General features: G+C 33.5%; 1 protein-coding gene across 2 annotated transcripts in view; it reads right to left on the bottom strand.

The window, feature by feature from the left end:
- The window catches only part of LOC140048663 (peripheral plasma membrane protein CASK-like), a 102818-nt gene that overhangs the window by 74405 nt on the left and 12208 nt on the right, over window positions 1–16205 (bottom strand). For both annotated transcript variants that reach the window (XM_072093434.1, XM_072093433.1), the window contains exon 3: window positions 11965–12077. In XM_072093434.1, the coding sequence (XP_071949535.1) occupies window positions 11965–12077 (113 nt within the window). The remainder of the gene's footprint in view (window positions 1–11964; window positions 12078–16205) is intronic.

A 16205-nucleotide genomic window follows, 5' to 3' on the forward strand; every position in this document is an offset into this window, starting at 1 on the left:
GGAGCTGTAGCTTGTCGTAGTGGAGCTGTAGCTTGGCGTAGTGAAGCTGTAACTTGTCGTAGTGGAGCTGTAGCTTGTTGTAGTGGAGCTGTAGCTGAATGTAGTGGAGCTGTAGCTTGTCGTAGTGGAGCTGTAGCTTGTTGTAGTGGAGCTGTAGCTTGGCGTAGTGAAGCTGTAGCTTGGCGTAGTGAAGCTGTAGCTGGTTGTAGTGAAGCTGTAGCTGGTTGTAGTGGAGCTGTAGCTTGTCGTAGTGGAGCTGTAGCTTGGCGTAGTGAAGCTGTAGCTTGGCGTAGTGGAGCTGTAGCTTGGCGTAGTGGAGCTAGCTTGTTGTAGTGGAGCTGTAGCTTGTCGTAGTGGAGCTGTAGCTTGTTGTAGTGGAGCTGTAGCTTGGCGTAGTGAAGCTGTAGCTTGTCGTAGTGGAGCTGTAGCTTGGCGTAGTGGAGCTGTAGCTTGGCGTAGTGGAGCTGTAGCTTGGCGTAGTGGAGCTGTAGCTTGGCGTAGTGGAGCTGTAGCTTGGCGTAGTGGAGCTGTAGCTTGGCGTAGTGAAGCTGTAGCTGGTTGTAGTGAAGCTGTAGCTGGTTGTAGTGGAGCTGTAGCTGCTTGTAGTGGAGCTGTAGCTGCTTGTAGTGGAGCTGTAGCTTGGCATAGTGAAGCTGTAGCTTGTTGTAGTGGAGCTGTAGCTGGTTGTAGTGGAGCTGTAGCTTGTTGTTGTAGTGGAGCTGTAGCTGGTTGTAGTGGAGCTGTAGCTTGGCATAGTGAAGCTGTAGCTTGTTGTGGAGCTGTAGCTGGCTGTAGTGGAGCTGTAGCTTGTTGTTGTAGTGGAGCTGTAGCTGGTTGTAGTGCAGCTGTAGCTTTTTGTAGTGGAGCTGTAGCTTTTTGTAGTGGAACTGTCTTTGTTGTAGTGGAACTGTGGCTTGGTGGTTATTGCTTGCTTTCCAGTGCTTAAGTTTTGTAACTCAGGACTCTTATAACTCTAATCCCTGAGCCTCAAATGAGACTTAGTGTATGAAGCATTCACTATAGTTTTTATGTTTAAATTGTACACTTTATCATTACGCCAAACAATAAATGCTAGCGCCTACTACTGTCTGTATACTTAATTTGAATGAAAATTAAATAGGGAACATCTTTACCATAAAATAAAAATTTTCTTCAAAATTAATTTAAACTTAGAAATAATTATCGAATGATTCATGCCATCTTGCCTAAAGGTTGCTAATCAGATTGATGGGTCCTCAGCTTGTCATATTCACTAAACCCATAAATCGTACATTTATCACATTACTACTATAGGCTGTCTTTCCTATTCATAGCTGCGCTTCAATATTGATCCAATATTTAAATTTCATAACTTTCAATTTGTCAAAATAATTGCCAGTAACTTTCACATTTTTAGCCATAAAAATCTAGTTTTGTTAGAAATATATTGACTTAAATCCATACAGCATTAACTGGAAATATTCTCTGCTTAAATTTAGTGCTTAATTCATAGCATTAGATTTACAATAATCTTCATGCTTTGGGCCATTCTATTTGCACGGAACATGGTAGTAATGTTGACTATTAATATTCATATGTTCAATTACCGATTTTCTCCCTGGGCACATGAATATGGCATGGACGAATATGCTTACTATCTTGTACACATCACATACACATTTGTTTTATGTATTTTGGTATATTTCTTCTTTATATAGGGTGACATCAAGAAGGCCCTGTACAGAGAGACCCATGATCAGCACACTGGGATACAATCCCCTTTACTTTTTTTTTCAAAATTATCGTACCACGTTCTTACAATGCATATGGGCAATGTATGTAAATAGGCCCAGCAGCTTTATGTCCCATCCATAAGATGAGGCAAATGAGAGTAAAGTATCTTGATTTAAAGGGCACAAGAAAAACAACACGGTCTCCAACTCAAGACGTCCCAACACACTAAACATAACATAATGATATAGGTACAGTAGGCCTACAAATAAGCTGAAATTAACAAAATCTTTTGGGGAGAGAGAAAGACTAGAGTAGACAAACCAAACTGTTAGTGTTATGCCTACTATATCAGAAAAATCTTTTATAATTTAGAGATAGACTTCAACGGTGAACTCTAGTAATAACATAATTTCCGAGAATTATTTTCGTACATTAAAAACAAAATCTATTTTTAGACGCTACCAGAATAAAATCATGTTTTAATCAGTATTAATTATCTTAATGGAGGCCATTGTAAATAAATGAGCCTCGGGCAGTAAAATTAATGCTTGGTTGGAGACTTTAAATACTAATCCATGTGTTTACATCATACAAAAAAGACATGTTTGTGAGGTTATAATAGATCAATGCTTAAATTAAATCGATGAGCTATCTACTGTACAATTTACAAGCACCTGAACTCATTATCAAAGTAAAATTAAAAACAAGATACTATAGGGAAATAAGAAAACTGATGCATTTTAAACACTAATAAAACAAACAATTTATAACAAACATCCCAAAAAACAAATCGATGAATTTAAGGAATCTAAGAAGACTCGAACCTATGATTCTTATACAGGTAAATATAATTCCGTACCACTGTGCCATTTTACTCTTTAATATTGTTATATGTTGATAATAAGTACTGCATTGATCATACTATAGTACAAAAAAAACTAATAAGTTCCACAATTATGGTAATTCAAATCATATAAAAGTTATATTAACGTGCATAAATACATTCATCTTTGAGAAAAATGATATTACTTGTAAGACGTCAATTTTCAAAGCCATCAACATACCGTAATAGAAATGCTTAACTGATGTAGATATAAATTAAGAAACATACATGAAGCATATTTAACAGAGCTATATAAACATTATATAATGGCACAAAGCATAGGTTAATATTTCTCAAGGTATTGTATGTAATGCTCCATGACAGATTTACGGCAGCGCGGTTGTTGTTACAGGGCAATATATAATCGCACTACAGTGGCAGCTAGCTGTAAACCACTGTAGTAATACAGTTTACCATTGTTAAATTGTTTATGTATGAATTTTACCTGAAGACAAGTATATTTTAAGTAGTCAATGTAAGATTCAATTATTGATGAAAAGAAATTTAAACAGAAATATTACGCTTAATTTAATATTGTCCCTTGAGACTAAATTTTATCTGATGATGTATTTCATTAGTTACTGTATCTTATGTATTATTACTAGAGGGTGTGCTCGCTTCTCTTGTTTACCCTCTAGGTACAGTACATAGATGGTTCTCGAAAACTGTAGCAATGTAAATTTTTGAATAAGTATAAAAGGTTAACATATGAAATCAAAATAAAACTGTTTAACTGCTAAACTGATTGATATGGTGGATAATTATTTTAGATGACAATTAAAACCATGTTGCTCAAACGTAATTAAAACATTAAATTACCATTAAGCGAAAATGTAGGCCTACCTCAACAGTTTGCGCCTCTCAACGGTCACTGTGCTGTGCTATTCATTGCTTATTAAACCATCTATGTAACATATTTTTTTCCCAATATTTTATACAGTATAGTAGTAATAGTATATAATATAATAAATTCTTAAAATAAGCTATTTGTCAAGCGAGGTAAATCACCCATTCTGAAAAAAGTGTCGATTAGTGTCATCTGATCTATTCAAAATGGTTCATGGGATTACAGACGTAACGCTTCTTAGGTTGTGCTGAAAATATTGATAATTTATTTATCATTAAAAGTCTACATTTCAATTAGATTTTTTTTTCTTTATGAAATTCTATGGTAATGTACAGTAAATGTCTATTAAGAATTTTGAAACGGATATTGTAAATGATGAAAAAAGATTGATAATTTGTATTTTTTTTTAAGTTACATGCTTTATCAACACTTTTTCTGGTCAGACTTTTTGCAGTGCTAGAAAATTTTATTTTATTTTATTTCACATACATCCAATTACAGGATGCCTTAAAGAGTATTATATATGATGAGTTTGTGACAGTAGCTGTGTGTGAACTAATAAACAGAGTAACCCTCCTTTTTAAAGATGTACTAGGTTGTTTAAAGTGCACATGAGCTAGATGTGTACACTGGACCTACAGTTTATAGTCCTTATCCGAGAAGACTTGTTCTATCTACCACTAGAACCATGGAGCGAGTGAGTCTCGAACCCTTGCTGATTTTATGGCTACGTAATTAAGGTTCCACTGTCTTAACCGCTCGGCCACTCACTTACTTGTATGTTGATTTGTAGGTTACTTCATTCAAAATATTGATAGACTTGTTTGGGTCCCAAATGCATCTCTTTAATAGGGAACTACAGTATTACAATATTTTCACGTTTTGGAAATTATAAATTATATTATTTAAATTATAATATTTTATAATTTTTGACTTTTTTTTCTTTTTTTCAAACTTTTAAATTTATTATGTCCAACTTATTATATTTTAGTATTTCAATTTTTGAACTGATAAAATAACATTTTGTAACATGTTTGGCATTGTCTTAAATCCTGTTGAATGGCATCTGTTCTGAACATAAATATACAGTCTTAAGTATTGACCATCACTAGCCATGCATAATTAGTATTCTATGTAAAGTAAAGCATGCACAGTATGTAGGCCTAACACAATAGTTACTGTATTACCAATAAAAGAAATATTATGATCAATTCTCTACAGTCAATTGGTATTTTGACCATTCACAATTTTATTATATTCAAATTTGCCAGATTATTAAGAATATTACATAATGATGATTGTTATTCACTTGAATTGTTCGGCTTTTATGAAATTTTATCACCAGATTGTGTTACTATAGTATAAAACAATTTATGATTTGAAGTAATATCGATATCAAATCGGGAAAAGTTGACATTGCTATTTTTAAAAGCGTCTTTCATTTCTATGCATGACAGATGGGCAGTGCATGTACGATATATTTTTTATATAACTTTAGCTAACTAGTAACTAGTAACTAACCTAGCCAACTAAGGTTGCGTAGCGTCGCAAGTGGGAACCACGCTTCATTGATGAAAAAATTTTATAAAAAGGATGATGACATTGTAACAATAAAACACCTCATTGAGGTGACAACTATGATTGAAATGAAAAATGTTCAGGGGACACCCTATCATTAAAGAGAAAGGGTTCTAGACCTAGTGCCAGGGTTGTAACTCAAACTTGTTCAACTTCACTCCCTAAGCCTCAAATGAGGCTCACTTTATAAGCACGATAAATTATAACACAATTTATCCTGTAATTGCTAGTTGCGAGAAAGAAAAGAGAAGAGAAGGTATCCCCTGAAAAGGGGCGTCTTTATTAAAGAGAGGATTTTACTTTTTTTTTAACAACTAAGTTTTGATTTGTAGCAATGTCAATTTACAAATATGTTTTCAAAAACTTTTAATAGTGGATTACTTTGTTTCAAAATTCTCACGCACGGAACAGTGTCAAAATAACAATGTCATGCACTTAGGCTTAGAATCTTGACCAAAGGGTTCAGATTTGTGAGTAAATTTGTTAAATGAAACGTGCTCTGATCAAACAAATGACATCACAGCAACAATGAACTGGTTGTAAATTAGGCCTTGGACAAGTGAGAAATTACATTCAGATCTCAAACAATAACCTGACACATTAAATTTAAATAACAACATACTTCAGGTAAAAAAACAAAGATTGTTTGCTTGTGTTATGATTTTTTAAATATTTTAAAGTTATTTTCTTTATATATTAAACCGTACCCATATAGTGATGACACAACAAGCCAAACTCTTGTAACCTACTGTACCATTAGACCACTGTGACCTGATACAGTAGGTAGCTACAGATAGTTACAATTGGCCAGTGGTCATTCTTAGAAACATAACGTATGGCATTTACCGTATATTTCGGTGTATAAGTCGCACCTGTGTATAAGACGCACCCCCAACTAAGAGTAAAATATCGGTATTTTTTATATCGTCGATGTATAAGACGCACCTTATATTTCATCAAAACAATGTTTTTTTAAATTGTAATCAATATTATTGTGATAATATATTTTGTTATATCTACAACGGCGTCCTTTATTTAGGTTTTTTCTTACCTACAGTAGGCTCGGCCGCGCCCAGCCTCAACAAGTTCTTTCTCACTTGTTATTCATGAGTTTCGCCGCAACATCGAGTGCATGACCGTGTGTGTAACACGCACGTGTGTGGGCTAGCCTCGCTCGATCATTTCGAGAGGGCGCACGTTTTCACAGACAATCGTATTCGATTAGTATCTATGTATCCGAGAAGTGTGTACGCTAGGTCCATGCTATAATCACCTGGAGAATATACTAGTCGAATACCGCACACCATGTGCCACCAAAAGAGGGGCTTGCGCTTGGGGTACGGCGATCGTGCGTATAACTACTGTATAAATAAATACTATTCCAATCGTACGACGTAAACGTTTACAAATGAAATTTTATCGGAGCGCCATAATGAACAAATCTTTTCATCATATTTAGTATAACATCATGCTAAAATGACTTGAAAACTAGGCCTAGGCAGAAGCAGGTTGCCGTTACGTTAGTTAGTTACTGTAGCTAGGCCTAGCCTACTCAGGTCTAGCAAACGAGGTGACGATAGCCTAGGCCTATGTACAATCTGTGTGGTGAGGCATTTATGTTCGGTGTATAAGACGCACCCTTAATTTGGAGGTCAAATTTGCGTGTCAAAAGTGCGACTTATACACCGAAATATACGGTAGTCAGTTTTCACTAAATATTTTTCCCTATATTTTGTTCTCTTAGATTTTAGATTTTCTGAGATTCAGAGGAAATCCATTCCATAAGATAAAAAGAACTGGTTTGATATGTATAAAGCTATACAGTTTTTCACTTAAGCCTTTTTAACTATCACCGACTTACATGAAAATATGTTCCTACTTTATGTTAAGATGCATTGCTGAAATGCAAACTTATAACAAAACAGCAAAAAATATGGTTATACCATTACTTTATGCGTAAAATACCTTAATCATACAAAGAAAATGATCACAGAAATACTTATTTACAGTAGTTACAGAGGTATTTCTTAAACACAATACTACTGTTGCACAGGAATATACTACAGTATACTCAAAATTCATAAAGTTGTGAATAAATTCAATATTTATTGAGAGCGTTAGTCATTACCTATACTGAGTATCAAGACATTTCATTATTAAATGTCAAACAGAGCATTGAATAACAGTAGTAAGTGTGTAACTGTAAAGCTCTGTCTACACTATCACACTAGTTTGACAAAAAAGTGTGATGTGCCCCAATATGGTAGTGATATGATCATGTCCATACTGTATATAGGCACATCACATTTTTTATCACATAAAGTTTGATATTGTAGACAGAGCTTAAGCCTTCCTTGGGACACATTATTTATCCTATAGGATATTGAAAATTATGACTGTTCTTCATAATTCAATTGTGACTCTCTCGGCAAATTAACGGTATATTTTTTTATTGAAATCACATACGATTATGTTTGTAGAATTCAGGCAATAGGAAAAAGAAGCAAAGACAGTAGAAGATAATTTTAAAAAGAGATAGTTAGTGGACAATCTTCATGTACAATAATGGCACATGATCAATGATGATAAAGATGACCACTACGTTCTCTAATAATAGTACTTGTATAATATTTAATTTTTAAAAAGTATAGTACTATTATTGTGTATTATAACTCCACAAAGTGTATCCTTGCTCTTTTATTGGTTATTTTGCATCACATGTCATGCATTATTTTCTACCACTTCAATGATTTAAGGTACTATTGCACAGTCAGCTTTTGGAAAAAATTGTAAAATTTATGTTCAATGCAACTCTGCTGTTCGTAGGCCTGAATATCGCATGACAGAAAACCAAACTGTTGAGTGTGTTGTGTATAAATCTTCTGTTCGCATTGCCAGAATCCACGGATTAGGGATTATTGCAGGCCTAGTCTTCGAGGAATGCGGTTGATTAATTGAATAAAAGTTTACTCTAGAACAGTACAGTAGGTGTGTGATTTCAAGTCAGTGTTATAAAAGAAATAATGAATGTTTATTCTTTGATTGGGGATAATATTTTCCTTTGTTGAAAGATTAATGTCCTACCTGTTTAACTTGGCTTGACTCAAACAATCTTTCAGCTCAAAAATTTAGGTGGGAAAATTTAAATTATGATATGATTATATAAATTATGTTATTGTTATGAAATAGATGAATTCTATAATTCTATTTTAAATGTTTAAATAACCTGGAAACTGAGGAAATTTGGATTAGGCCCTCCACGAACCCACGGCAGCCAGCAGTGCACCACCTACCAGATCAGCACACCAGTAGACGATCTTTTGAACAGTATACCAAGCACTGTTATTGTACACAGGACCAACAGTTTTACATCCCATCCGGAGAATGAGGAAATGAGAGTAAAGCATCTTGCCTAAGGATGCAATTAGTATGGTACAGAAAATCTCGAACCCATGCCTATCAGTATCATATGCTAAGTTGTTCGATATTATTCTTCCACCATCACTCTCCGGTATACAGCACCTGCCGCTATTTCTAGACGGTCTCCCATCCAGAACGCAACCGGGCCCAACGTTCCTTAACTAACCGGTGTTTCAACGCAGTATGACCATATATAACTTGTTTCATACTTTATAATCAACGCAAATCAACCAAAAGATTTTTTCTAACAGTTCACATTAAACATTCACAATTCAGTGTAATGTTTCATAGAAATGTGATGTATATAATCCAGTATATTGGTGATTCTATTAACTTGTTATGAATTTTCAAGATGCACTCTATTTTAAATAATTTATTTTTCATGTGTCGTACACTGTATAATCAATACATGTAAATCAATATATGAAAATCAACCAAAAGAAGAGATTCTCCTTTTCTGACCCTCTCTTCTTACACATTATATTTATAATGTCTTCACTTTATCCTATTATTTTTATTTTAATCGTCTCACTGAAAATTATATTAAGGAACTTTACGGGTATTTCAGTTCTCCAAAGAGGCCATTAAAGTTTTGGACAAAAACCTAGAGCTGACACACCTTCGTTTGCCTTCAAAATAGGCATAGAAATAGAAAACAAGAAATTGTTTCACCAATTATGCAATACTGTGGAACACTGAGATCCAACAAAGTGTCTCTAAAAGTGTTCTCTTAGGTGCGTCTCCTGAATGAGGGTGTCTCAACGTTCTACTGTATTATAAGTCAATTTACTGTATTTGTATACAAATATAACATTCTTCAAACGGTATGGTATGTTTTCTTGATCCAGTGCAGTTGCAGCTTAAAGACATTGATCATGTTCTTAAGATAAAATTTGTATTCTGAAGAAATCTGATTAAGAAGCCCTGGTGGCATTATTCCGTAAATCATGTATTTAATGTCTGGTTGCAAGTAAAAACATGAATGTTATAATGCTTGTCAAAGGTGCACAAAAACTATGTTACGTAAATTCTCTGAACCCACCATACATTTACCTGTATCCTCATCTCCAACACCTAATGTAATGTAATTGGATTTAGCATTAAACTCTTAAGGCGTTCACTATTACAGTACTACTAGTACTAAAATCGGGTTCTAATCTAAAGGTCATTTTATGCCTACGCTAAAAATCTATTTGAGTATACTGGGTGATACTGTACTACATCTATTTTTTTTAAATATGATGTAAAACAAAAATTGAAATATACAGTAAAGTAATCAGTCTTTTTAACAAGCAGTAACTTACTGTAGAAGAATAAATCCCCATTTGATACACTCTTTATTCTGAGTGTCGTATCAACTGGGTTTTCAAGACCAACTTGATTTTAAGACACCATTGAGTTTTTTGCATACAGTATTATTGTAGACTTTATATTCAAGGATTAAAACGTACCTCAGTTGGATGAGGGAAAGGCGTGTTTTGGCTTTTAAATTTTGGGAAAATTAGTAAAGTAGTGTTTTCAAAGACCAACCTGATTTCAAGACACCATCAGTTTTTTGCATATTACTGTAGGCTTACAGTATATTCAAGGATTAAAACGTACCTCAGTTGGATGAGAGTAAAGGCATGTTTTTGCTTAAAATTTTGGGAAATTCAGCAAAATAGTGTTTTCAAAGACCAAAATTAATGGTAGTCACCAACAATTTTAATTATATTGATTGGATAAAATGTTCTTGTCGTAGTATTTTTAGTATGTAAGCATGATTTTTTATGAGAGGTGAAACGGAATTCTCATTTTTCTTCTACTGTAGTGCATTAACAGTTAATAATATATGGCATATTTTCACTGTATTCTAAAAGCAACCTTCCAATACACATCAAAATAATTATAATTTCCAACAGTGGAATCCAATAATAGCAACAGTTCTATTTACGTGAAATCCAATTAAACCCAACGACCAACGTCTAAGGAAAAGAATCTTTGAACATGGAACACTACAAGACAGATCAAATTTATTGCCACCTAATACATTGACGACAAACCCATCAGTATTCGCCTTGTATTAAAGCCATCTATCATCATGGTTGAGAGTTCAGTGGCGAAATCAGTGAATAAATTGGATTTACATTCAAAGATACACTGGTGCAATTAGCATGGATCAACTAATTACCATGGAAAAGGTAGATTACTTTAGGGAACAATCAGTTATTATGAATATTAAATAACTTGTTTAATTTTTTCCAATTACAATGATCGTCAGGTGATTGATTTGTGCATGATAGACCATGCAGCAATAATACATAAAGATACCATTGATTTAAGTATACTGTTGTAGTTCTTCAGGCTTTTAGTAATACAGTACTCTCAGCTTTTAAATATTTTCTTCAGAAACCTTAAAAATCTGTTTACGGTCACATTGTTCACAATACAGTAGGCATATTTTTTTAATAAAGTGGCTATGCTTATTTTATAATGATCTACACTATCAACACCTGTAGCGGCAGCTATTTTATTGCGGCTTGAAGACATTTTACTTTTCATTTCAACTTTAGTTAGAGGTTAACCATTCCAGCTGAACCTGGAAGCCAGCTACAGTACTGATATTCAATGTAATATCCTGTAAGAAGGGACATTGGCCAAACGGTACATGCTCAGCCTCTTCCAACATTAGTCCCTGGTCCGAAAATTGGTCGTATTGTACTGTACAACTTACCATCGTCTTGACTGGTTATATAACCATAGCTTAAAGGGATTTTTTTTGGTTAAACCCCTTCTTCAGTCTACATCTACTGTGCTGTATAGGTATCATTATTATCCCTATAAATTATATGACCATTCCCGAGACATACTGTAATATCAGTATTATGTTTTATCATCAATCTATCTTTGCTTTCTTACAATCTCAATACAATGTTCACTAAAGCCCCTTCAACCTAATTGATACAAAGATTAAGAATTACATGAATATTTGATCAGCTTTAAAAGCCGAGAGCACCCAACAATTCCCTTTTTCAAGCCTCATTTAAATCAGTATTCTTCACCAAATAATAGTTCATTTCCAAACTATAATTACAAATTTTCCTTCGTATGTGGACAGAATTGAAATTACCTTTTTGAGGAGATAATACTATTATAAGAAAAATAAACCTGAGCATAATCTTACTATGACGACTTGTATGTTTATGCAGGGTCCCAAAATATGCAAAGAAAAATAGGTAACACAGTGAGTTTTAAATCTCTAGAGGGCACAATCAGGTCAAAGCTCATTTAATAAGCATACAGTACTTGGAAATAAAAAATGTTAATGAATGAAATGAATTGTCCGCAATATTAAAAAACGCGGATGACATCTTTCAAAATTGGTCTGAAATATAAGATCGCTTTCTCATCTCTTGTTAGTCTGTCAAAATACTGTCAATCTGGAACTTTTGAGACGACAACCAATCAACTAATCGATCAACTGCTACTTAAAAATGAACACAAAAAAAAACTATGACAATATTTCAGTAGAACTAGAACCTACCTTCAGTACTTAGACCAGGACTAGCGGTAAATTTAGCCACGTCAACGATTTTGACAGCGAACTGTTGGCTTGTTTCACGGTGAATACATCGCCTCACCTCACTGAACGGACCTCTGAAAGATAGCAATTAAGAAAAAAAAATTGTCAGATTTTTACTTCCATCGATTTGTTTGAAAGTAGTTCATAGTAACACTAGAGAATAAACACACAAAAAGTTGTTTTATAATTTGCTAAAAGAAGCAGGTGGTGGTAGTTTCTAACGGGAAAAACCTCTTGCAGGCCCTTTGAGCTTCAGTTTTTAAAATTGTTGTTGTTTATTAATATTATAAAGTAAACCTTTGCTCATTTAAATAACCTTACTTCGACAGGTGAAACAGAATCCATCCACATCGCCTATTGAGTTTACTACACATACAGAGGTGTCAACATGGTGTATGTATGGTGTAAACTCCGGTGTGTAAACTCGTTCTGCTAAGCGATGTGAAAGGGGTATATGTGGCTAGGGCAAAATTAAAATTTGTTTAGGCAAAACCAAATTGCAATATTCCTTGCTTATGGTTGCAAGCTTCACACAACAATTCTCCGCACAGCCCCCCCCCCCCTTCTGTGAGACAGATGTAGAAAAGAGATTTAAGAGCTTAAAAAGAACAGTGATTAATATCCATCTAGTGTGACATTAACAACTTGTGGCTATTAATAATACCATTATTATAATGGTTCGTTGTACTTTTGTAAAATTATTTTCTAAGCCGAAAATAGAATAGAAATCGTAAAATCTATTCTGACCAACTTATTGCAATATGCGAGGATGTGACAAATAATACAAATGAGTATGTCAAAACACTTTAATTTTTTAATGTAAAAACTGATGCTTTAAAATGGAAAATTACTTTATTTTATTCTTAACCTTTGACCTTTCCACAATAACAATGTGTAGACAAGCAAGGCAACTTAAAACTGTATTACAATAGAAATAAACATGTTTGTATTGCAGTATAATTTATAAATCCAAGATTATTAAATAGTGGGGCCCATGGCATAAACATTGTGAGCACACATAGAACCCATCCTTAGGGACACACCTATTCATTTTATTTTACTATATATTGTACCAATATTCAAGGGACATTATTGGATTCTACTGATCGATAATTTGTTTGTTTTCATCTTTCTGGATGGAGCCTTTACGCAATAGTAGTACTTTGCTTTGCATACAATCAAAATGTAAACATATCACAATACTCTACAAACAATTTATAATAACTATGTAAAGTAAATCACAGTGCTGGTATTGTGAAATGTAGTTTATACACGCTATATCAAATCTGAATACAAATGGACTGTACAATACTATCATCTGTATTGGTTAATATTCAGCCTGGCATTTATTCGCAAGAACTTGCTGAAGAAAATGTTTAGATCTAATTATGTAACTGAAAACAACAATATTTTTAAAAAGGTAAACAGGGATTTATTCTGGATCTTCAAAGTTTAACTGGAAACTGAGGAAATTCAGAATAGGCCCTCCACGGACCCATGGCATCCAACAGTGCAGCGCCTACCTAATATATTTATTTCTGAGGGAAACCGATTTTCTTTCGTCTACCATTCTGATGCGAAAGCTCACTTAAAACAAGATCAGATTAATTTAAAATGATGATAAAAGATTTTTATTTTATTCTTCCTTGAGAGATTGCTAAAAAAAACTATTTTTACAGTTCTCAATGCCAGATCTGCCTTATGCCCATTATCAATCGCCCTGGCAACCTGTCAATCATGATTTGTATTTAATCTAAATCCATGTGGCATAATTCACACTCAAATACAGTAGTATCAACTAATTTGAGATAGGATCATCCACACAAACAGTGTGAACAAATTAGATTAGATTTGTTAATTTACATTACATTACAATCCGGCTAAATTTTACAGTACTGTACATCCATCAATGATGAAGACAAGCAAAGACTATCGCACCATCACACTGACATAAATAAGCCCACCCGCTGGTGGAATGTACCACAGTATAATTAAGCCCATATCTCATTAACTGCAATATAATTAGGTCAACCTCTTCAAAAGCATATTCTTGATTACAGTACTGTATGCCCACCCACCATATTTCGAATTTCCATTGAAAAAGATTAGATTCTTTTCGTGAATCTTTTTTTGGTAAATATAATTAATAAAGGAAGGAAATGTGACTTTAGACATGACAAAGAAACAAGTAGGCCTACTGTAGGCCTATGTTGAAATGTAAAGAGCACCTGTAGCCAAAGTTGTATACAGTACTAAAGACACATTAACACAGGTAGACATGACCTTCACCATGCATAGTTTTAACATCCTGGGTAAATTTGGGCAAAACAATGGTATACTAATTCTGCATGAATTTATTCAAGTGCGAACAATGGTCAAATGTACTGAACTCATGACCTTAAAGTTATTGTACCTTGGTTAAATTTAGCATTTTTCAAGTCCAGTGCGAATAAGGCTTTAGTTTTCAAGTGAAAGTTCATACGTGCTGGTATGTTGAATTTATTGTGCTATAGTAAGCTTATTTAAACCATTTAATCAAGGCTTTAGTAATATAAAACACACTACACCAATACAACTCTGAAATACTTAAGTTCTATAGTAGTAGCCACATTGGTTGGTGTCACTTGTCTACAATGTGTACTGTATATCCAGCACTTTACACTTTTATTAAAAATGTATACTATTATACTATATAAAGTAGTATCAATTTGTACGAGACCAACCTTGCATATGACAAAGAACATAAATGTGATAAAACTGACAGGATAATTAAAATGCAGCAAAACCAGTACAATGCAAAGATTGAATCTCATCAAAATCAATAATTTTAGACAATAACAGGCTGACATTTATAATATGTATATGACTTGCACGCATTTGCACTGTCAAGGACAGAGACCGAATACTGAATGCCTATGGTGGTTTTTAGTATAATAAAAATAAGGTTTTGAAAAAATAAGAGTACATTAGGATGTGTATATAAGTTTATGTGCGAAAGTAGCATAATTTGCAAAGAATTCCTACAGAATAAAATCTTTTGTTTTATTAAAATACAGTAAGTACTATATGTATAATAGCAGCACCTGCACACTACAAAAATTTTCCAGTTCAACTCAATCGCCTGATATTTATTATGTTTGCTAATTTAATACTGTACAAAATACATACAACAATATAACATCATTAACAATAAGTAAAGTATACAATTTACAAAGCAAATACAGTATTCTCCCCTCACACCTATTGGGACCAAAAAAATGGTACCCTTAATAGGGGTGTCCCCTTAATAGGGATGTCCCCTGAAAAGGGGTGTCCCAAAGGAGGCGTTTACTGTACTCTATATTCAATAATAAGTCTTATTTTTTTCTTAATGACTGTTGACCTTAAAAACAACAGCAATTTGTATTCGTTCGTAAACTCATACATAATAGATAATTCAAGTTCAGCGTAATAGGATTCACAAATGCCAAAATGCCGCATTGAAAATTATTTTCCTGTCTATAGCAATGAAATGTGACTGAATCAAAGTTACTTTTTTACTTAATCAAGAATATCTGTTATTCTTATTATCTTTTTAAAAATGTTACATTATTTATTATACTGTACTCTGTAAGACCTACAGTACTTTTGAGACAAGAGACAACAACCTCAATAAGTAATTCTAAAGTACAGAATACAGTATACTCCAAATATAATGTTTCAATTATTCAGTGGACAACAAAGTGCATCCTTGGTTGATTATTTAGTTCCATTCAACGGTAAATTTCTATTCAATCTAAAACAATTACGAATAAAATGGAGACAATTTTTAATTCATTCACTACAGAAATTTTTATTCCACAATTCAATCTGTTTAAACTCATGAAAATACTATACCTTATTCAATACATACTACTATAAATAAAGAAATTTCCTTCCTATTCTGGCGACACTCTTACGGAACATTCCTATGAAACAAACGGAACCACTACAGCCCCCCTGGTGTTGGTGGTGTCCCCTTAATAGAAGTTCTGTAGTCATTTTGTTTATAAACATTTTACTATGGAAACAATACAAACACATAAGAAACATTGTTTTACTGTCTTTTCTAATTTAAAGAGAAAGAAAAAAGACTTCATTGTATCAAATTAAAAACACTTATAGATTAAAAATCATTAAACCAAAACATTAGTTAAACTGTATTTTATCAATTTATACAAATT

Source organism: Antedon mediterranea, chromosome 5 (genome assembly GCF_964355755.1).
Source record: "Antedon mediterranea chromosome 5, ecAntMedi1.1, whole genome shotgun sequence".
NCBI classification, from domain to species: Eukaryota; Metazoa; Echinodermata; class Crinoidea; order Comatulida; family Antedonidae; genus Antedon; species Antedon mediterranea.